Source organism: Sander vitreus, chromosome 4, assembly GCF_031162955.1.
Source record: "Sander vitreus isolate 19-12246 chromosome 4, sanVit1, whole genome shotgun sequence".
Taxonomy (NCBI): Eukaryota; Metazoa; Chordata; class Actinopteri; order Perciformes; family Percidae; genus Sander; species Sander vitreus.
The window spans coordinates 13280838-13304431 of NC_135858.1; the positions used below are offsets into that span (position 1 = coordinate 13280838).

Below are 23594 nucleotides of genomic sequence, written 5' to 3' on the forward strand. Positions count from 1 at the left end.
CACTGCCTGATATGTCTCTGATCTCTCAGAGCAGAGACAGGTGTTTGTATGTCTGATTGCTGCCAACCTTTTTTTTAATATCCATGCACTCTTCATACGCAAACCTCAAAGCACTGCCGGAGCATTTGTATTTAATTTTTTTCAACCCTGTTGTCTTCTCTTTCCTTCTTTGTGCTGACTCTCCCTCTCACTGGTTTGTCATTAAGGGATTAGTGGGGTGAGAGATGGATGAAGTGGAGCTGGGTTTTGTGTTAATAGAGGACGTGCGCCTTCTGTCAGTCATGTCACTTCTTTTTGCCCAACTGGAATCAAAGCCCTCTGCAGAATTTTATTTTCAAAGCATTATTTCCCTGACCGACTGTAAGTTAACATACTGCTAGCTGAGCAAGCTGAAGCTGACTTCCTCTTACCTCTCCTGTCTCTCCCACGGTTGGGGCCCAGGGCCTCCAGCCTCCCAGCATCCTTGGTGTGTGGGCTGATTCCAGCACGGCTTCCTGTTATAGAAATTCGCGGAACCACGTTCCACGCCCCCCCCAACACACACACACACACACACACACACACACACACACACACACACACACACACACACCCTCAGCAGCCCTGAGTGTGTAAGTGTGTGTCTGTGATATACTGTAGCCTATATGTGATGCTTGCTCACACAATAGAGTCTGAACAAGAACAAGACTGGCAAAAATGGAGAATGAAAGGTGAACGGGTTTTGGTTTTAGTTTTCCGGCCCACAACTTTACTGTTTTTGTTCAGTCTTATGGCTCTCATCAAAATTGTTTCTAGCAGCAATGGTAGACAAAGTTAGCAACTATCTGGTGAACAAACTGGTTAATTAACTTACAGCCAGTATATTTCCCTCTGGAGATGGTGGTGACCAAAACAGAGCTAAACGCAGAGTGAATATTGGACTTACAATTCTAATGTGGATACAGACACAACTCCAAATCAATGTTCATGCTATTCTGTGTCTGCTGGATGTGTATGACTTTACTTATTGCCTAGTATCAAAAGTAATTAGTTGCGTTACTCGTTATATTACTATATTACTTTCGCCCCCCCAATACACAAAACAAGCTCACAACCTGCCAGGTCCTTTAGAACATATTACACTTTATTGGAACAATAATTAACCTACAGGAGGTATCAACAACCAGCTAAACTGCAAACATTCTGCATTCAGGCTGTTAATGTATGTTACGAAGACTATCGCACATTTACATGGGCCTATTACGTTTTTTGTCGAGTTTCACACTAACATCCTGAAAAGGTTCTGGCAACGCAGATTTCCAAAACCATAGTAACTCGCTGTGCCTGCATGCACAAGGCGAGAGAGGTGAGGGACACTGCTCTGCTCTGCTCACAGTGACATGCTGGATGAAGCCTACTTCCAGCTGTTGAAAGTATTCCTCTCTCCGTCATCCTTCGTTTAGCTTTTTGGCTAGTAGCCACGGTGACGTGACCTGTCACGCGCTAAAAAACATCACATCATCATATAAAAAAGCCTACCTTGGACAAAAAACAAATCACATTCTGGTTACGCAGTAACACAGTGTTACTTGGATCAGTAACTGTAATATAATTACTGTTTTGGAAATTGTAATATCTTACACTACTCATTACTGTGGGAAGTAATAATATTACAGTAAAATATTACTAAGTAATGCGTTACTGCCCAACACTGATTAAGGATGCTTTAGATATTATTAAAGTATAAGTGACATTGTTTGTGTTGAAAACTATTGAAGTAAAATTACTAAGGTAGGTGTTTTGACTACATAACACTTATGGTCACTTTAAAAGTGCAATTTGTATCCTCACTGTAACAATTTTAACGCAAATACACCTTCCAATCCGTCCTTCTCCAGTGCTCTCTACTCTCACATGATGACCACGGATTTTAAAGTTTTATTAGAGACTTAAGGAAATGAAAAGCAGGAAATATGTTTGTTGTGACCGACTAACGTACAGTTACACTGGTTTACAGGATATTTGAGACACTCACAGTCATGCAGGTGTAAGGGGAGTACAGCACAGTACAAAGTGTAATTTATAGGCGGAGATGAGTGGAGAAGGTGAGTAGGGTGAGGTTTCAGAACATGGACTAATAACCTCACAGCGTCACCTAATCCACAGCGATTGTGCCGGAGCTCCTTGGCTGCGTTACCACGGCAATCTGAGCAGCATTGTCCTCATATGTGGCCCGGGGCAGTGGTTCGTGAAGGAAGTATTTTCTTAAATGACAATAAAAAGCATAATAAGAGGGTGTAAACGAGCAGTTTGATCATGTTTATTTCACAAAAGATCCAGTTTAGAGGAGACAGGTGGATTTCCTTACACTCTGTACACATGAGTACGGTCAGGATGACTGTGTGAAAATCTCAAAATGAATATTTGTGTTCACATGATAGACATGTAGCTGTAATTTACACGAGTGCCTCTGTTTTTGTGAGTTTTATTTTATACCCATATCAGCAGTGGGAATATTGTCCTATTAGTGTTTGACATTGGATGCTGTGCATGTGATTGTCTGTATTTGTAAAAGTGAAAGTCTCAAACTCAGACTGCTGTAGCCTAACTGGCTAAGTTTGGCCCACATTGACTCCGGGACCCTCACAAAGGTCTGCCAGCTACACAGTAAAAACATTGTACTAAAACAAGTCGCTGATCCCCCACCCGTCTCTGGTCGTGGTGGCGGCACGGCGCACGAGGGAGGCCACTCGGATGCTATCTAACTCGCTCATCAGCAGTTAAGAAGAACAAACCCCAAGAAGGACTTGAATGGAGAGGAATGTGAAAAGGCTTCAGTTGCACTGAGAGCTTGAGTCAGTAGCTGATATCCTCCAAATCCTAGCTCTTTTTTCTCACCACTAATTTGCAAAGGCAAATACCATATATTTAGAGAGAAACTTAATGCCAACATTTATCAACATTAAGAAACCTTTTTTAATAAATGTTTCTACATTACATTCATTACATTACATGTAATTTAGGTGACGCTTTTATCCAAAGCGACTTCCAATTAAGTGCTTTCAACCTTGAAGGTGCAAACTCCAGACAAGTAGTAAGTGCAACTACATTAGCTTAAAATAGGCAAAACTACAGAGAGCCATATGAAAGTGCAGCTTTAAGAATATATTATATAATATATATATATATATATTTTTTTTTTTTTTCTTCACACCCAGGTTTCTAGCAGTTTGGGTGGGGTTTCTACAAAATGTTTGCCGAGAACAAATTTAATTCAAATTTACTTAAAATGTTCTTACAATATCTGCTCTTGCATTGACTCGTAGCAACTTACTGTAAACATGGTTAAGATTTTCAATGGTTATATTTAGGCAATGACAGCACTTGGTTAAGGTGAGGGAAAGAAAGTGTGTCTAATGCTATGGTCTTATGTCAAAGTCCTGCACTCATTCACTAAAAAAAGTAGGACATACGTAGTTAACAAGTTGGTTTCAAAAGAAGTTGCACTTGCAGATTCTTGACTTTTATGGCATCATATTTGTATCTCTAATATGAGCGAACGATGGGACATTTTGTGGATGATAGCAAACACTCAAAAATACATTTATCACGAACAGAGATTCTTGTTTGCTCAAATGAAATATTCTTTATCTCATAATCTATGAAATATTGTGCATACTGTTTCCAAAGACAAAGACTTGATTTGTTTTAAGAAAAGACTCAATAACAAGGTCCAAGAATTTTGGACCGGGATACATGATAACCTATGTCTGATTGCAGGGACCCAAGTTCCATTCAGCCCAAGATTATTCTTTCTGGGAGATGGATCAATCCTATGCGGGATAGATAAGCACATAAGAAGCTGGGTCCAGACTAGTTTAATGATAGCCAGACAGATTCTTCTAAGAGGATGGAGGAATGAAGGGGTGCCGTCAATCCAAGAGTGGGCTTGGGAGATGACTAGAGTGGCAGCGTTTAAAAAAATGTCATATAAACGGTTTGCAAGATTGATGTTTACACTAGAAAATGGGGCTTTCTGGAGGGCTCCTAAGAAGCCCGGAGAGGTGTATACTACGTGCTTATTGTTTTATCACAATACATGATGTGTTTATTTAGTTTACAGTTCTCTATTTTTTATTGTATTGCCTTGATTATTATGGTTATTATTATTTTATCTTGTCTTAATTTTTGTCTAAGCAAGTGGTGTTGATGAGTGGGGGGCTTAAAGGGGGAGGGGATGTGTTCCTGTGAGCTGTATGTTTTGTGTTTTGTTCTAAAACAAAATACAAACTGTTAATCCTAAAAAAGAAAAGACTCAATAACAGACAAAATGACTTGTTAAGATGGAGATTTCTTTGCAGTGCATGATCCATCCCAATACCAACATGGCCTCTTCAGGTCTCAGATGTCTATGCATGTAGGTGTCTGTCTATGAGCGAGTGACCGGTTAACAGGGTTAAACTGTTGAGAAAACACCCATTGTCTATGCTCATTGAGTTGTAGCAGCTGCAAATGCCTGCAGTGATTTCTGTGCGTGCAAAATGGCCCTTTTGCAGGTGACAAAACAGCCTCATTATATCAGGGCTGTATATAGGACAATACAACAGGGTGTTGTGGCTGTCACAACAATAGCAGTGAAATTAAAGATGTAAAGATGTTGGAGGCCAAGTAGAAATGGTTACAGAGGGTTGTGGTGGGATAGTGGTAGGATGAGTAAGAGGGGGGGTCTGCTGGGTTATATACAGCACTTAAGCAGCAGCAGAAGCTACAAGTGAGGCAGATGCATGTCTGTCACTCTCTCTTTTTTTTTCACTGTCTCTTTTTCTCTCAGCTTTCACATCCATGTCTCTAGTTTCTCTTGGCCCGATTTCCATCTCTTGCCCCACCTAAGTGTGTGAAAGTTGGATGCATCTCCTCTTCACAGAAAACCTTGCCCTTATGAGATTGCTTGCATGTTTTTATACTGTACGTGTGAGATAATATAATTTTGTATGACTTTTATCATTCTGTATGAAAGAGTAAAAGTAAAGTAAAAAAAGTAAAAGCAGGATAAATGAGTCGATTGGAGTGGGAAGGGTTAAAGTGGCACACCAAACAAATTATAAAAAAAAGAGAAAAGTAATAAAAAAGGAGAGGAAATGAAAAGCAGCTTGATGGTGGAGGGTGATAGGAGGTGCACTCGTCAAAAAGGCAATCGGTTCAAATTAAAAATAAAATGAAGAGAAGAAGAAAGATGTGAGGGACAAGAAAGAGATAGCAGCACACATGTCACATTGGGATACCTTTGCGATCAAAGTCTTAGGGGGAAGAATCAAAGCTTTAAGGATTTGTGTGTGCAATCCGTATGTGTGCGTGCGTGGCTGCATGCGTGCCTGGTTTTGCATATTTAGCTCATTATCAGTTTTGACTGCAGTCATTTCCAGTGCACTGAGTGAGATATCGGAGCTGTGATCTGCCTGGGGGAAGTGAGGGCCGTGAAGAAAGCGTTTGAGTTGCAACATGTGAGCTGTATGCTGTAGCTGGGTTCAATACTGAATCTCTAATGCTGTTCAGCTCTGCTCAAGACAACCTGATCACCTAAATCAACAAATACAAACCCCAACACTCTTCCTTCTTTTACAAACTCAGTTATTCCTCCACAGTTGTGTGGTTCATAGTACCTTGTCCGTCTGTCATCATGTCTGTTTTATTGTTATTTTGCGCCGCAACAACTCTCCTGGTAGTAGCCTACGTGTTAGACTTTTCGTCTGGTTCCCTCTTTCTGCGTATGTTTCTTTCCAGTCATTTATTCCCAAGCCAAAGAAGGGGCCTCTTCTCTGAGCTGTTGTATGCTATGCAGGTCACTGGAAGGTCAGCTGAGAGGCAACATTAACAGCAGAGACGCTTGGCCTCTAGCATAAACCCCTAACAATGATTATCTCTCTCTCTCAAGCATCCCTGCTCATGGCCATCACAGGACGCTGTGATTTGTTTGAGGTACAAATCACTGAACTGAAGTCAGTGTGTGTGTGTGTGTGTGTGTGTGTGTGTGTGTGTGACGTGCGTGTGTGCACCAGTGTCACATCTCCTCATATACACATGGAACACAATAAGAGAGATTAGCAAAGTCAACAGTGAGTTCATTGTTGGTGTGTATGTGTCTACATCTGTGCAGTGACACATAGAGTCCCCTCTGCTGAAGTGTCCTTCAGCAAAATACTGAATGCCTGCCAGCTGAGGTGCTGATCAGTAGTTGATCCTGACCTCCGACCTCAGAGGTGTTTTGCAGTCACAAGATATGACACACATGTCACATTAATCTTCCTCCATTAAATATTAGGAGCTCCTTCTCCCTCCCTGCCATTCGAAGAACTGCAGTCTTTGGCACTTCTGCTTAAATTGGCTTCATTTTTAAGCACCGGAGGTTGTCGCTTGGTGTTTACAAAAGAATGCAACACCATGAATGCCTTTGAGGAGAGACTTTGCACTGTTATCCCCATTGGTTTGATTCATTGCATCTTGCCTCTCTCTATAAGTGTGTTTCATTCCACCTGTTTAATCCACATTTTCAATTTGTGAATAAAAGGACTGGGGAGTTAAATTATTGAAAAAAAGTTTTTACACTTTTTACACTAAAAGCTAAATGCAACAAAGTGCAATGGCAACATATGTGAATAAATCATGACATGCATGAAGCATGTGACCTAAACGGCCACTAAAGCGTCTGGAGAGACGAAAAGATGAACTTGCAGCAGACGTAAAACATCAGATCTGTGTGGGCCGATGAAGAGACTGTAATATAATGAATACATGAAAAAACATAAATGCCATATTTTCATCATGTTTTCAACATTGTTTTTGAGTGTTTGAGGTTTGTCTGTTCTTTTAATTATGTCATCTCCAGTTACAAGCATCAGCTCTTTATCTTAATGCAGCCGACTTCTAATTTTTGCATAAGAGTAGCGAATGGAAAATTGGCAAATGTCAATTAATTCACATTTCCCTTTGCCAATTTTCTGAAATTCTTTTTAAATTTGGACTACATTTGTATGCAAACTTAACTTGTGACAGCATGCTTTTAGCCCCTCCTACAAGTGTGGCCAGCTGGAACAGGTTCTTTTTAGCCTTCCCGAAATGGTGTTATGACATGTCATAGAAAGTTTGTTTCAAGCAAATCCCAGCGTTTAGCAGATATGGACCAGCGTAGGTGCAACGTACCTAAGATGTTTTGTCCCTCCTTCTCTCTTTCCTGCCCTCCCGGCCTAGATACCCCACCTCTCAGATTTCCTGAGGGCTGAGCCTTGGGCTTTTTGTCAAATGTGTTATAAGATAGTGGGGCCCAGACGCCCAGTCCCAGGGGCCCTAACACACAGGACATTAGCCTAATGCCTACAGTGTAGCTCTGTGGACCAGATATTTCTCCCTCTCTCTCTCTCTCTCTCTCTCTCTCTCTCTCTCCAAGACCCTCCCTCCTTCTTTCATTGGTGCAACCGGCAGAAGAAAAGAGGTGATTGTTTGGAGACAAGAGGGATGAATTTGTCTGCCTCAGACAGGAGAAGAAAGGCAGTTTGAAAGGGACTTGTCAGGGGTTGTGGATCGGGTGGTTGGAGGGTGTCCCACTTTTCAGAGAGAATGGACTGTGTGTCAGCATATTCTTTTCTACACTATGTGCATGAGTGTGTTTGTGTGCACATTTGTGTGCGTCTCTGGTGTGCATCCCTGCTTCAGCATATGCATGTGCCCAGATTTCTGTCATAATTTATCCTCATTCCTGTTTTGGTTTATTCCTTTTTAGAGGAAGCTTTATCTCACTTTGTAGTGTCCACGTTATGTCTCCTTTTTAGAGGAGATCTTTGTACCCTGCTGGAAACTAGAACTCTGTGGCACATCTTCATGTCCACATTCATGATGAGACTCAGTGAGAGTGTGTCTCTGTGGACATGAAAGTTTTGTCAGTGATGTGTCGTTCATTTCTCCTCCGGGACGCAGCAGATTCTATCACATATTCTGAGCATCACTGATAGTAGCCCACACTTTTTCTTCTCTCCTACTGTTTTCTTGTGCTTGTTGGTCCTCTTGAGATCCCAGCAGAGACAACAACTCAAACCCAGATCTTAATTAAGCTCATCTAGATTGCAGCAGAGTTGCCCATTGGTGCAGATTGGATACATCTCGCATGCCCTAATCCTTCAAGAGTGCAGTGTGGGACCATGTTGTTGAAAATGAAGTGTAGAAGAGTAAGTGTAGTTAGTAATACAGTAGTAGTAGTAGTAGTAGTAAGATTCTCCTATTGGTCACCTTTGTGCTTGACAACAGCCAGTTTGTAACATATCTATCATTTTAAAGAAAGATTTTTGGGTCTTCAATAATTGAAGTTACTAATTTACTACTAATATATATATATATATATGTGCTGCTGCATTTGATCAGCAGCTCATAAATCCTTACAACTAACAACTGAAAAACTGATTATTATCAAAACTGATTTTTGAAACGTTTAGGGGACAATTTATGTAAGTCAGTATTTTACAGCCGTCCTATGTGTGACAGGGAAAAATGAATGCCAAATTTTTGACACATAACTGCCCTCCCAAAACCTCTGACATGATTCAATCACTGGTTTTGAAATGATGATTAACACAATAGTCTGCATTAAAACTGAATTATTACATTTTCACACTCCTAACAGAGTGAGACTTTTATTACACAACCATCAACAGGAAATAATTACATTATCAAAACAGAGAGATAGCAATACTTCTACATGTGAATTAGCTGGTGCAACAACATCACTGCTGTGATTTACAAGGGAAACAAGGATCTCTGCAATATGAACAACTTATAGGATCAGTTATATCTTGCATGTTTTACTGATTATTACGAGAGAATCCACAATAGTGCCAATATACAATTTCGTAACTTGTTTTGGATCCTGTTTTCACCACTTCCTCTCTTTTAGTTAACTTCTGAGGATCCAGACATAATGTGGACAAATTGTTTTTCTCTAACTTTCAGTAGACGCCCACTGTCTTCATCATTATTAGGGCTCTGAACTGGATAAAACCCTGCTCCTTCCCCCTTTCATCTCCTTTATCACCATCTCTCTACTAACTCACTCCTCTGAAGTCACTTCTGGCCTTGTTCTCAAGTCCTTTAATTGAGTTTGGTAGAAAAACAAATGGTCTAAGGAGGGGGCGCTCCTGCAAAGGTGGGAGCCATGCATCTTACTGATAATTTAGGGTGCCCACCCAGTCCCCAAACTCCTCCTCCACAAAGGTCCTCAGAGAGGTTCACCCCGAAAAGACACTTGGCTGCTTTTTATCTCCTCTTTACGGGGGAAATATCGTTCTTTCACTCTCATATTTTCAGTGATGACATGGCATTTTAATAGGGTCTGTGAATAAGTCTGAGTGCGGTGTGGGAGGGCCTGGAAGAATGACAGAATAAGTGCTCCCAGGGTGAGAGGTCAGGGAAGTCATGAGGAGGCTGCATGCTGCACTGGGGTTGACCCTTAACTGTGTGTCATCTCATGGCTCACTGCTGTAGCGTTGGGGCAGAGACAAATGTCGGCCTTCTGAGGAACTCAAATCTGCTTCAGACTGAAATACTTTTACATTCATTTTACATTTACTAATCGACTGTACAGCTTACATTATTGCTGATCATTTTCCAAATGATATCACACGTATTAGCCTACATGGCTTTGTTGAATACTCAATTCTGATTGGTTATTTCTGAAGAACGGCTGCTATGAATAACAGGTCGTTGCTATGGACGCAGTTCTGCTCCTAGACTCTGGAGGACCATTTTTTAATCAATAAAATAATTTTTTAACTTTTAGATTTTGTGTCAAATTAGGCCTATTGATTTTGTAAGTAGCCACGTAATAAGCAATGTATTGTAGAGCAAGCGGGTCATTATACCTTCAGGGTGATTCAAGTCCTACGTCACACTATCAGGGTTTAATTTGCAGTAATGACCTGCTCGCTCTACATTATCCCTTATTTGATTATATCACAAAATGTTTACTGTGCAGGCTTCCACTCGTTTTTGAGCATTTTTATCCTGGTATTAAAATCAACATTCACAGGCCTGATTTAAACCTGATTCAGATAATATTGATATTTCACAGTGAAAGTCTTTAATTTGTGTCAGAGTTTCAGTTATCGTTATGTGGTAATGCAGTTAAAAAATGTGATATGATTTAAAAGATTTTGCACTGCACTACCACACAATAATAATGTTTCTTTGACCGTAAAGAAGATGTGATGTGTTCCCTGTGATTAATTACTTATTTACAGCTAGTTTGTAGGTTAGTTTTCATAACAATCACAATTACAAAATTAGCAATGATGTAACATATACACCATTTATTGTAAAAGGGTTCATGTGTTAAATTAAATGTCTTATATCACTGTGAGAATTGCATCATGTAACAGATAATGACACCAATTTCAAGATAAGAGTATTATCCAATGAGCAGATGCAACTGCTTAAGTAATTGTGCGAACATATGGCTCAACCTGCTCAATTTCTGTCAACAGCACTAATCTCCACTGCTCAGTGAAGTAACCTGTTTATTAGAAAGTGGCGGTTTGTGTCAACAAGGGTTACCGGGGTAACTAGAATGCATTAATACTGTAGTAGAGAATTACTAAAAAAAGTTAGGAATGACTTATTATGCAGCCAAGGAGGTTTGATTCTGAAACTGTCAAGATTCTTTGACAGTTTAATAAATATAACTACTATGACAGCTTTTGTTAATGAGAAGATGTAGTGTTTTTTTAAGTTTGTACAATCCCTCCAGAAGGGAAATACGTTTTCTTAGTCATCACTTGTAGTTTTATATGTTTTGCTTTTTTGTGACAGGTAGCAAATAGAAAGCATGGATTTTCTGACTCAGGCAGGATGGTAGAGGTGGTGATCAAAAGTAATGATATAGAGGCTAATAGAAAGTTGTATTCTACATGTTCCCCCCTCGTTCTGCTGCAAAGATGAAGGTACAGTGGCGTATACCCAAAAACTCTTAAAGGAATAGTCTGACATTTCGGGTGATAACATAAATTTATAGTTTAATACTTTCTTGCAGCGATTTAGATGAAAAGATTGATACCACTCTCATGTCTGTACGGTAAATATGAAGCAACAGCCAGCAAGCGGTTAGCTTAGCTTAAGTTAGCTTTCCCCCTGTTTCCAGTCTTAATGCTAAGTTAAGCTAACCGGCTGCTGGCTGTAGCTTCACTCCATACACAAATGAAAGTGGTATCAATCTTCTCATCTTGCAAGAAAGCGGATACGCGTATTACTAAAAATGTATCCAGTGATACACAAGGATGCATAGAAAGCTACAGAGCATTTGAAGAAGATACACCTAAGATAGTTATTATAATGATACAAAGGAACAAATAGGTGTTACTGACATTGTAGATTTTCATTATCTTAATTAAATGTGCTAACAGCGTGTTCATGAAGAAGGTCATTTGTATCTGTTCAGTGTGGTACCTTGTCCCAGTGTGGAACAAAGGACCGCACAATTAGCCAAACAATAAAAAAAAAATACTAATTTTATATCTGTTCTTATTATGAAGACTTAAATATTGAATAATGGATATTGAATAGAAGGAGCAGAAGGGATAATGAACTTGATCTCTTTATTTCTTACGAGTATAAATGTTGACCAGCTCAAAGAAAGCGCTTTAGCTAAAAATATATTCATAACTGGGATAACAGTATCCATATTATGATTCAGGTGATATAGTAAAAGAAAAAACAGGCAGTGAAAATAAATTATCTGAATAACAATAATAATTATAATAACAATAATTATAATAAACAGTGTCAAATTAGGGTTCATAAACCTTTTTGTTTGCTCTCTTTCTTTTGTGAAAATTCCTTTTAAATTGTTCATAAGCAAAAAAAATCCAGCATATTTTCATTAATGTTGCAAAGAGGATTTCCCTTGCCGGCCGCCCCTTCGGTCTCACACATTTACAATATTCACAGTTACTATAAACCTGTTCAGCACATTGAGCCCCACTGCAGTCTGTCAGGCTGTCAGTGGGGACAAAACTATGAGGTGCAATGACATTTTTGTGTTTACATGTGGGTGCCTGGCAGACAGGAAGCAGAATATTCCTCTCTGTCTTCCTCCATCAAAATAGGTACCTATCGATAAGGAGTAAAACAGTCATTTCCTCCCATGATTCATCTGTTCGCCAACATACCATTGGCATAATTAATCAAGAGACAATCAAGATGAAGACATACAAACTGCATGTCTGTAACATTACATACACACTGTCCTCTAGTTAGACCCTCATCTCCATTCACACAACCATCTCTGGTTCCCCCAGCGTTCCTATATGTTAACCACTCTCCTCACCCTCTCAGCCCATGGCCGTCACCATGTTAGAGTGGTGCGGGTGCCCAAAGGAAGGGTGTATCGGGGTGGGCGTGGGAAGCATGTGTCCAGCGTGGCCAAAATGTGCCAAATGGCCCATGGACATGTGTCCGGCCAGAGAGCTGAAGGGAGAGCCCTTGTCGTGCAGGCTTTTGGAAAACTCCTCGTAGCTGTCGCAGCCCCGCTTGCTCTTTTTGGACTTGTTGGACATTTTTCGGTTGCGTGTCTGTATCCCCTCCTTTTTCATGGTCAGAGGCCGGTTCACCTGTTTAAAGAGGGAGAAGTGAGGGGATGAGTGATCTAGTTGAAGTTTGGAGGGAAAGTTCAAACCAAGAAACTATGAATTGTATAGATGTAATCAAATACATTTTGCATGGACATGGTAAGTCCTTAAAGGATAATAAATATTCTATATTTTTGTTATTGTTAACAAATCCCATGAAAAGACCAAACCATTTATGCATTAGTCCATCCCTCAATGCTTTCCTACTTCCCCATCCTGTCCGTGGCACTCTGCCCCAAACTCATTGGATCCTACTAAGAATGTAAATCTTTAAAAATTGCTTACAAGTGTGTATTTTCAATAAAAAATAAAAAAAAAGCCAAAAGAATTCCCTGAAACAGCTAGGCACTGTAGTTTGTGGCCAACATCACTCAAAGAGGAGTAAATAATGCATTTGCTAGGGACTATTTTCAGTTGTGAATTAATACACATTTGGTGCACTAGTAAGTACATTATATCTGGCACCAGAACGGTGTATGTGGAACTGTGTGGCTCGGTTATGTTTTTTAATAGTTTTTGGACAACAATGGCTGTCTATGGCACAATAAAATAAGCTGTATCAGGCTTTGGCTACACAGACAATACTTGTTTGTGGGATTTGATATAGGATTTGTTGACAATAGAGAAAATATAAAATATCATCAGATTCATTCTTTAAAAATATGCATCCGGAGCACCTATTATCTTTTTTGATGCCTCCAGTCTTAATGCTATTCATATGGAGCCTTGTGGCAGTCCCACTCAACAACAGTCCCACCATTGTGACTCCCAGGGGGATTACGCCTACCATGGAAACAATAAAGCACAAAGAAAGAAAACACCAACGAGTCCAACAGTGTCTGAGAGTAAAACAGCCCTCTCTCTCTCTTCTGCCTCTCTTATCCCTCAAGAATCAGTGTGACCTGCCTGCCTACTTCCCGTCTACTTGACCCTGTCGGGCCCAACTTGGCGATCAGCAGTCAAAGACTTACATTATGCAGTTTATAGTAGAGGCCGCAGGCATTGCACACCGGGTCTCCATTTGCATTGCGCCTCCAGAGTGTGGTAGTGGTCGTCTGACAGTTAGCACAACAGGTGCCTGCTCGTCTGGCAGCAGACTGTGGAAAGATATCAAGCTTTAATTAGAGTTCAACAGCCCAAGCAGACACAGCACAGGTCAGTTTAAGAATACATTTAAGAATATATTTCAGTATGTACAATGTATAAGGTTAGTTTAACTTTCTATTCTATTGACTTAAACTGTTACATTACATTAGGGCCACAACTAACGAATATATATATATAATATATTTATATATATTATTTAATATATTAATTGTTTGGCTTATAAAACCTCAGCAAATTGCGAAGAAAATGCCCATCACCAGAATGTGTTGCCATCACACATTCCCGGAGGCAATGGTGACATTTTCAAATGTCTTGTTTTGTCGGACCAACAGTCCAAACTGTTAAAAAATTACTTAAACACAATTGTTGCCAATTCATTTTTTGTTGAGTGACAAATCGAGTAATTAGCTAAAAGTTGCAGCTCTTTGTTGACATGACCTATTGTAGACATTCAGAGTTACCTCCTCAATATTTGACAGCAGATTTCAAATAAAAATAAGATGTCTCATAATTTTAAACAGTATATTTGTTATTACAAATGCTCTATCCACATGCACAAAGCTCGGTACTGTAGCCTACTAGTTTAAAATGATGAGTGAGGAGCCCTAACAGCCAGATGCTCATGATGTACTCTTCAATTTCCAGGAAATACATTCATCTGCACTCTCAGTCAAAATGTATTATCGAACAAAACATGAAATAATCAGTTATTTATATAATCTTTCTTCTTCTTCTTATAAATACTCTGGAAATCGGGTGTCCATGGTTGGTGCCCTGTTAGGTCAAACATCAGCTTCCATAACTTTTCCAATTTTCTTTTTTTAAATGTTCACTGTGCTGTTCTTTCTCTGTTATGGGCGGAGAGCTTGACCACTATGAAATGAGGTCTGAGCCTAAAGTTAGGAGTCCGCAGGAGGAAACAGGCGCGGGCCCCGCTGCTTTATCTGGACCGGTCAGATATCCGGATAGGAAACAACTGGAAGGCTGCAAATGGCACTGAACACAAGACGCTCTGGAGCACTGCGAACTCCGACCGAGCCATACGGAAACTAGGCCTGATATATGGCTGTATTATAGGCTTAACAGACGCTGAAATAAACGCTCGTATATTTTGTGTGAAACAGACAGCTGTTTGCAGACGTGGTCTGCAGGTCAGTAGGGCTATAGATTTAGACCTGTTTGTCGCAGCGATGTAGGCTCACATCCGCCTCACATGCGTCAATAAACTGACTCTGATCAGGTGAATATTATTTTTTTCCCTGAAAGTAATCCTAATGGTTTACTCTAAATTATAATCACAATATTCGCAAAATAATGTTTTGTCATTCAGTCCTACTTTACTTTGCTCACCGGTAGCCTCTGCTCGATTGACCTTTTTTTTAAGAGTGTGAAGTTGCGCACTTTTGTCGTGGGTTGGCATTTTAGATTAAATAATACTTCTTTAATGACAAAATGCTGCTTTCGTTAGAACAAATACTGCTTTTGTTTCTATTGTCTCGCCTTTTCTAACTCCATTCGTCCAGGATTCCTTAAAAATAAAACAAGTCTGATGGCCCACTGCCGTAGGCTACACTGTTATAGGCTAGGCCTACTACTGATTTAATCAGCAGTGTCTGTTGTCTCTGCAAATATTGTCTTCATTTATAGCTGCCTCCTGCTGCATCACACACCTACAAACACAACTGCTGCACAAGGTTACATGAATGCAATGAGGCTGCAAATATTGCTTTTCTTTGAAATTATTATGAGAATGATTAAATAGTATTAAATTATTATTATTATTATTATTATTATTATTATTGTTATTATTATCATTATTATAAGTCCAATAAATGTCAAACTGTTCATGCAATTGATGCAACTTGATGCTTGGTTTTTATTTTAAATAAGATTTCACCCTTGAAAGACTGCCCTAACACTGCATTTGTAAAAATAATAATAATAATAATAATAATAATAATAATAAACGTTTTAAAGTTCTTTGTAGGTTTAGTGTGACATGAACTTGGGACTGCCTGTGCTGTCTGACCTACTCCCAGCAACACTGGTTTTTGAAGCAGTTCATGATTTACATTTACACTGTCACTGTCCTTAAAAAAACACGTATCACCAAAATGTCAACTTTCAGTGACCTAGCAGCATGTAACAGTGTATTATCACATAATCCAATGGACCAAAAAAATCTATCCAAAATGGACACTTTATTTTTTTGTTTATTTAACAAATTTAAAAAAATCACCATGATCTGTTCTGCTGCCAACATGTGAAAATAAAAACAAACCTTGACTTCAACACTTCGCCCTACACATAAAAACAAACTGAACACGTGTGTTGTTTTGAGGGATGGAGTGCTGGCCCTGCTATCAATGACAGTATCAGAAGTAGCAGTAATAATGATAAGAGAAGCAACACCGATAGTCCCACTCTGCTAACAGCTCAAGCAATAAGGAGCAAGAGGTGAGCAAGCAACACAATTCCTGGAAACTGATTGGCAAAATATAACTTTCCTGGAATTGTAGCACCTCCTCCCCCCCCCTCCCATCCTCCCCCCCGTCTCCCCTCAACAACCAACTCTTTTTATTTACTGCCACCTCCAACACACACACACACACACACACACACACACACACACACACACACACACACACACACACACACACACACACACACACAGCCCCTCTCTCTTATATACTGATGGGACTCACCAGTCTGCGTTTGGGTTTGATGAGTGGTCTGTTCTGGCCATTCATCTTGTGGTACAGCCCGCAGGCGTTGCACAGGTAGTGTCCGGTGCTGTCACGTCTCCACAGAGGTGTAGAGGTGGCTCCGCAGTTTACACACTCACGGCCCTCTGGAGAAGACCACACAGTGACATCAGATTATAATGCATTTCCACAGCCAACACATTCTATTATAGATTAAAGTATACGTTGTATCTAACTTTGTGAGGGTAAAGAAAAAGAAATAGTGTCTGCATGTAGTAGCCTGGAATATAAAGTGAGTCTGTTACAGTTGTGCATTAGCAGAATCACAAAACAGCTACAAGTTAAAGAATTTGCTGTACAATCAGTAAATATAATTCCCTCTGTGCTGTCAAGCCTCTGTTACTAAAACACCAAACCAATGCTTCACTAATACAAAAGACATGTCCTGTAAAACATAAATTAGTAGATGTGAGTTGAATGCCTTTTACCCTTTAAACAACAACCATTAAAGAAAAATAAATAATTTACATCAATAGTTTTAGGAAATATTTAAACTTAATAACAGCAATCATCTATTCATATTATAATAAAGTCATGAAACAAAATTTTGCAGCCAGTTAATATATCTTACTTATTTAATAAAAAGTCATTTAAAGTGCAGTTCAGGTTACCCTGCACTATATCCCTGTTAATAAACTGGTTCAACACAATCAGGCTTAAGCTGGGAGCTCCTGGTCTGTAATCAAATAACAATCAGGACAATGTATTATGTAACAGAGATGTGACTCCTAGCCTAAATCCTGAGGTTTTTGGCTCTGTGCGCCTACAGATATTCCTTTCACACCTCTGGGCTGGTTCCAGTTCACTGTTCTGCTGCAGCCAGCTCAGGCGTAATTACAGAGTCACGGTTAACAAAAGAGGATTATCAAAGTCGCAAATCAAAGAGGACTGTTGAGTACAGGCTTTGGCCTCCGCAAGAAATTATTGAAGAAAAAATACATTATTATTATTATTATACAATTTCCAAAATAATAAAGAAGCTTTATGGTGCTCAAATCACAGCCTGTACAGTAGACTGGCTGTGTTAATGGTCATACAGGATAAATCAAAATAAATAAATCTGGTTACATTTGTAATATATTAAATGGCTTTTAAAGGATTTTGTAATTGTAAACAGTAAATGGTTTATAATATAGTATCTTTCATAGCAAAAAAAGATCGGCATTAAAGTGTTTGTTTTTATTTGTAGCTAAATGTTGTTCCTTCAAATAATTAACATGTTCTTTTCTTTGATCATTTGATCGGGTCATCAAGAGTTGTGTGATAATAATATTATAGATCTGCTTAATGTTGGCTCAGATTCATAAACCGCTTGTGTGTTTGTGTGTGTGCATTATCGAGAAGATTTACAGAGTAGTAGGCTATCTGAATTATACATGTGGCATATAAAAACAAAACGATTCAAATCGTAAACTCATCTTTGCACCAGCTACACAAATATTATGTGCAGTATTGAGTGCCACACGATATTTTAAAAATGCATTACGTTAGTCTACTTTGCTTGAGAGTAACTACTTTTAGTTTTAGTTTAGTTTAATTGACACTGACTCGCTCTCGAAAAACAGACCTGTGATAAAATCGTTATATAAACTCAACTCACATACATCTAAGTCTAAGTCTAAATACTGTCTGAATATTGTCAGATTGAATTTCTTTTGTTTTGGGACTGTAGTTTCTGGTGTGCTTGCAGTGCACTCACCGGTGCAGGACCGTGTCTTGCCTTTGTTCCTGGAGGTGTAGTTGGATGATGCTCCCAGCAGGCTGCCCTGGTGAAACAGACTGCTACCGTACTCATGTGCTGCTGGGAGAGAGTAGGGATATGTCGGAATGGGATGGTGGGTGGAGGGGGTCTGAGCGCTCATGGAGGCCAGGCTGCTCCTCAGCGGGCTGGAGCCCTCCATCTTCATCCCCTCCGATAACGACACTTGGTATTTGATAGATTCCTTCTCGTCCATGGTGGCGGTGGGAGACGCGGCCCCCGGGTCTGGTGATACGTCTTTTGGTGGTGTAGGGGGGAAAGTATACAGATGCGGGCTGGAGTGGGACGGCGGCGTTAACGAGGATGCGGAGACCGTGTTTGAGTTGCTGCTGCACGGGTAGACTGCGGAGAGGCCGCCTGGGGACGCGGAGCCTGGGTGGTGCAGGCTGGGCTTGCTAAAGGGGCTGACGGCCCAGGCGTTGTGGTGGTGAGCCGACAGGGCTGCTTTCCCTCCGTCCAGCCAGGAAATCCCCGGGCTGTGGATGAGATGAGGCCGGCAGACCTGACTCCCCGTCAGACGAGCTGAGAAAAAAAAAAAAAAAAGCAGACTAAGTATTACAGCTACAGGTGATGAAACTCATGAAGATATATGGTATGATATGTAGTAAATTTGCATGCGATCGCTATCGCATGCAAATTTGGATGTGCGAGACTTGTTGATTCACTGGACACACTGGCCTGATTTAAACGTGTAAATAAATTCACAAAAATAGACCAGAATTAAACCAGTATGCCCTAGACCAAAAAACAAATACATTAGCCTAAGTTAAGTATAGGCCTATATAATAATTAGGCAGCCTAATTTAATCTCAAGACTACTAAGGTGAATGCCTAAAAAATCTTGAATCATAAAAATTACACATAATGTAAAATGTGACAGCTAATGAACCAGTTTATCTGTGAACCAGTTTATCTGACCCATAATCTAGCAGTGTATTTATGCATTAGGCCAGAAATGATTAACATTTTAATTAACGTTTCAAACGGCAGAAAACTGTCAGGTGATAATGTTTAATATAGGTTACTGACCTGACGGGCATCATATGGAAAAACCTAAACCACGTAGGCAATTGATTTTAGAAAAAAAAAGTATAATATGGCGTTAGCCTACAGCTGTTACTACAAGCCAACGACGGGTTTCTGTCTTGTAGCCTAAAGTTAAAGTTGCACCCTTGTGTTATAGCTCCATCTTACCGTGCGCTTGGCTGTAGGACACTCTGGCCCTGGCAGAGTTGTGGTAGTACGGGTTTCCTTGTGAGTCCAGGTGATTAAAGAAAACATCCACCTCATCCGGAGGCAGGAGCTGCGCCGTGGGCTCCATGTAGCTGTGCCCCAGGCCGTGGTGGTGAGAGTCCGGGTGTTGTCCGTTCAGCATGGCATGGTGATGCATCCAGCGGGGCTGATCAGCAGCCACTTCCATCTTTGTGGCTTTCTGTAGCGCGCTTTATGAGTAAACGAATATCCAGGGAGAGTTCACAGGGTGGTCTAAAGTAGGCCTATGTGTCCTTTACGAGATCTTCACTGTGTCCATTTACAATCGACTTTAGATTTGTTCCTCTTACTTAAATTCCTCTCTTCTCCTGGACATCGAGTCGAGTTTGACACTGGAAACCTGAAACACGCAAACATCAGATGTTAATATTTTAAAGGCAGGGGTGATGGAGCATCAGTTCTCTAAACGCAAAGCTCCTGTGGTGTATGCAGTGATGCAATTTAAGATGAAAAAAAAACCCATCCCACCCACCATATTTACTACCACATCTCTTCTCCTTATTCATCCACAACCTATACGCCTTTTCACAAATATCACTCATTAAGATGCTTCACTCAACATGACAATAAGATAAACACGCCGTACCTTTGCCAATGTTGTATTTATCCACAGCGTCCGATCAGCTCGCGCCTCTTTGGAAAAATGTCCCTTTTTTGTTGCTTCAGGTCCTCTCCAGTTCTCGCTGGTGTTTGTCAGAGTGAACTCCGTCCACTGGGACTATAAGCAACACGTATACTGTGGCTGACAGCGCGGGGCCAGGCTTGTCAAGCTCATGGGCGGAGTCTCCATTAAAGCTTTGACTCAGCCAATTGCACACCACCTCTACAAAACCCCAGAGGCGGTTCCCCCCACCAGAAGATGCTTCTATAATACTGATATGGAGAAACATAGTCTGGCTGCTGGGGGCCATGACTTTGTTGTAGGCTACTTTATGGAATTGAATGTTTCATCACCAGTGTATTATTCCCTGCAGCATGATATAATATCCATTTAAAATGAATAGGCTGTATTTTCAAACATAGCCTATTATAGCGTAGCCTATATCCCTAAGCCTATACAGCCTAGTCTACCTCGGGGACTATTTTTCATTAAGGGAACAACATTGCAACCACAGACAAATGATTATACATATACTATAACTGTTAACATTGACATAAAATAAAATTGTCGCTGACACATGTAAACACGCCAGCTATGTAACTATGTCAGTGTATCCACGTCTTTTAGTCTTACTGCATATTTTTGGTGCGTACTGTGAGACAATGGTTCATTACCAGCACAGTTACACTCACTGCCTCTAACGCTTAACTTTTAACAGTGAAATAAATGTGAAACGTCTTAAAGATGTGCAGCAATGCTCCCTAAAAACACCCAACTTTAATCTGCACAGAAAGGTCTTATGAGAAAACAGTGTGTATATGTATTTTTATACAAGGTTAATGTGTCATTGTGCACTGTCCCTGTATAAAGGCAAGGCATTTCTTGCCGGATTCCTTCTGCTCTTGGTCGTTTATGTTCAGGCTACACTTTTTTAAAGATCTCTCTCTCTCTCTCTCTCTCTCTCTCTCTCTCTCTCTCTCTCTCTCTCTCTCGCGCGCGCATGATTGACAGACTATAATTGGAGAGGGAGCGCGTGCAGCCCCAGCCGGCCGACACTGCCGCCTGCTTGACGCCGTTTCCTGACGTCAGTGCATCTTTGTGAAGAAAAAAAAAATCAGGACGTGAACTTTTCCTAGAGAAAGAGAGACGGGGTTGTCCGGAGTCTGCTGAAGTCCCAGCGGATGAACTCGAGGAAGGACTCTGCAACTGATATTTACACTGTGGCAGCATTAATAATACATCAATAGCCTACATCCTCCTGACTCTTTGTGATTTCGTACAACAGGCCAACAAGCACAGCGTGACAAACTATTGAGGTGGACTTGAGATGAGTTTAAGTTTGATTTGATTAGATTACCAAATGTCCTCAATGAGCAATTTTCGCAGAATCACACCCACAGCAGACACTTTCGTTTGCTCACACTGATGTCAACTATTTAAGTTATCTTGAAAATCTTAAAAATAAGGAGCTTGCCAGTGTTTGTAAACGTTTTAGCTGGAGGTCCAACAGGCCAGGGCCAGAGATGTGATGAAGTATGGAGGGATTGTGCTTAGGTGTGAGAGTGAATGAAGTGTCCAGCAGCGGCTGCAGGAGATGTCCTTATGTCCTTATGTCCATCACCCTTTGCTCTTGATGTGTATTAAAGCCCACTTATGACCAAAAAGGAAAACAATAATAACGAAGGACCCACGTGACATGTGAGATAATACAAAATAAACTATATGTGCAGTTGATATTATTGAAGTTGGTATGCCTATTTTCATTTGCCAATTCCTGGTACAGGGGCTGCCCATGTGCAATACAAAGAAAGCGATTTTCAAATCTATCTATCTATCTATCTATCTATCTATCTATCTATCTATCTATCTATCTATCTATCTATCTATCTATCTATCTAAAACATGTATTACATAACAACTGCCCTTATAGTCCTTCTACCAACAGAAACTTTAATGATGATTAATATATTTAGATAAATCGTTTTTTCTTAATCAGGCTGCAATGTTTAAAGAACTGAATGCCATTCTTTACACAGAAACAACGATTCATTTCCAGGAGAAAATCTACCCTATAGACTGAAGAAAGTAACATACCGGAGGGACAAGTGTGGCAGCATTAGAGCTCATCAGCATGATAATGTGGAAATACACATGCTTTGAGTGTGAGCCCTTTTGATCTGGCGTGGCGATAAAACCTTATCGGCGGCGAACATCCACTTCCATTTTAGGATTTGACATTAATTCAATCCGCCCTTCTTTTTTTTTCTTTTTTTTTACTGTTCTTTTTCTCACACGAGGGCAGGAGAAAAGGGAGAGGTCGCAGCCCGATTCAGCTCTGAGAATCTCATTATAGGACTGTTTTACCTCACAATACAGATAAAAATGAAACGTCACTATGGTATATTATCAATACAAAAACTGACAATAGTTTATTATTAGCCTATTAATCTTAATTAAAGCCGAATTAATTTGAAGTAGCCTAGTCTATGATTGGTTATTCATTTTATTTGTATTAGTAGGCCTATTAGTATTAGTATGGTTTTTTTGTTGTTGTTTTTTACATTATTTTGTAGTATTATTATATAATACTACAAAATAATTGCTGTTGTTTTTACCACTCACGGTGTTACATTTTATTGACGCGCGTGTGTGTTTAGTCGCTCCCCCAGATTGAAAGAGAAATCCAATGCTGTTAGGATCCTTGGGTCCCACTGATTATAACCCATCCCGGGGTAATTTTTCATCGGTGCTGGCTAATCTTTGTTCTTTGTGAAGATAATAAATAGCCTAATCGTTATCAGCGAGCTGCTGGAGGTGTCGGGGAGAATGGGGGCTGATCGGCCCGGGAAATAGGCTCCAAAGTGCCGCGGAATAAATGGCATTTCTTATCTCTCTCTCCCAGATTATCGCCGCCTTTTCAAACTCGCACAACAAATACATCTAATGCAGGGAATGCATCATTTACTGAGGCAGATCTGTGTAAATGATAGATAGATTAGAGGGAGGGGGCTGCATGGGGGGGGGGGGGCATGGTGTTGGCTATTATTTACAAGTTTAATGTTCTGCATGTGCAAAGTCTTTATTCTGTGTGTTTAGACAGCATAAATACAGCTCGCTATTCCATATTAGGTTATCTGCGGCAGCCATCTGAGGTTCCGGTTCTTTGTTGTGGTATCTCATTTCTTTCATGTTGGATTTTACTGGATAAGAGTTAGACGCAGCCGTTTCACTCTGGGAGACAACAATATTTGAATAATGTTTTAATGTGTTGGAAATTTTGCAAATAGCAAATGCGAGCAAGCGGTAAGCTTTTAAACCGGCGGTCTGGGTACCAACAGGCCATGTTAGAATAACTTCATATTTGAAACTAATAGGCCAGGAGTGTGATTTTGTTTTCATTTTATTTTTTTATCATGGTCTAAATCAGCACATTATGTGTTTGTTTGGTT

At 40.2% G+C, this 23594-nt stretch overlaps 1 protein-coding gene and 1 long non-coding RNA gene across 3 annotated transcripts in view; one reads left to right on the forward strand and one right to left on the reverse strand.

Moving 5' to 3' along the window:
* Nucleotides 1-23594, forward strand: part of LOC144516809 (uncharacterized) — a 63925-nt gene that overhangs the window by 39108 nt on the left and 1223 nt on the right. The window lies entirely within an intron of this gene.
* gata2b (GATA binding protein 2b) lies at nucleotides 11593-20285 on the reverse strand. Of its 2 annotated transcripts, none has more exons than XM_078248425.1 (6): nucleotides 20131-20285; nucleotides 19467-19884; nucleotides 18213-18794; nucleotides 16454-16599; nucleotides 13613-13756; nucleotides 11593-12623 (listed from the first exon to the last, which is right to left on the reverse strand). In XM_078248425.1, exons 2-6 carry the CDS (start codon nucleotides 19690-19692, stop codon nucleotides 12345-12347), a joined length of 1377 nt encoding a protein of 458 aa, XP_078104551.1. In that variant the 5' UTR covers nucleotides 19693-19884; nucleotides 20131-20285; the 3' UTR covers nucleotides 11593-12344. The 2 variants fall into 2 exon arrangements, with proteins under 2 accessions (XP_078104551.1, XP_078104552.1); XM_078248426.1 differs by having other exon boundaries at nucleotides 13613-13738; nucleotides 20131-20283.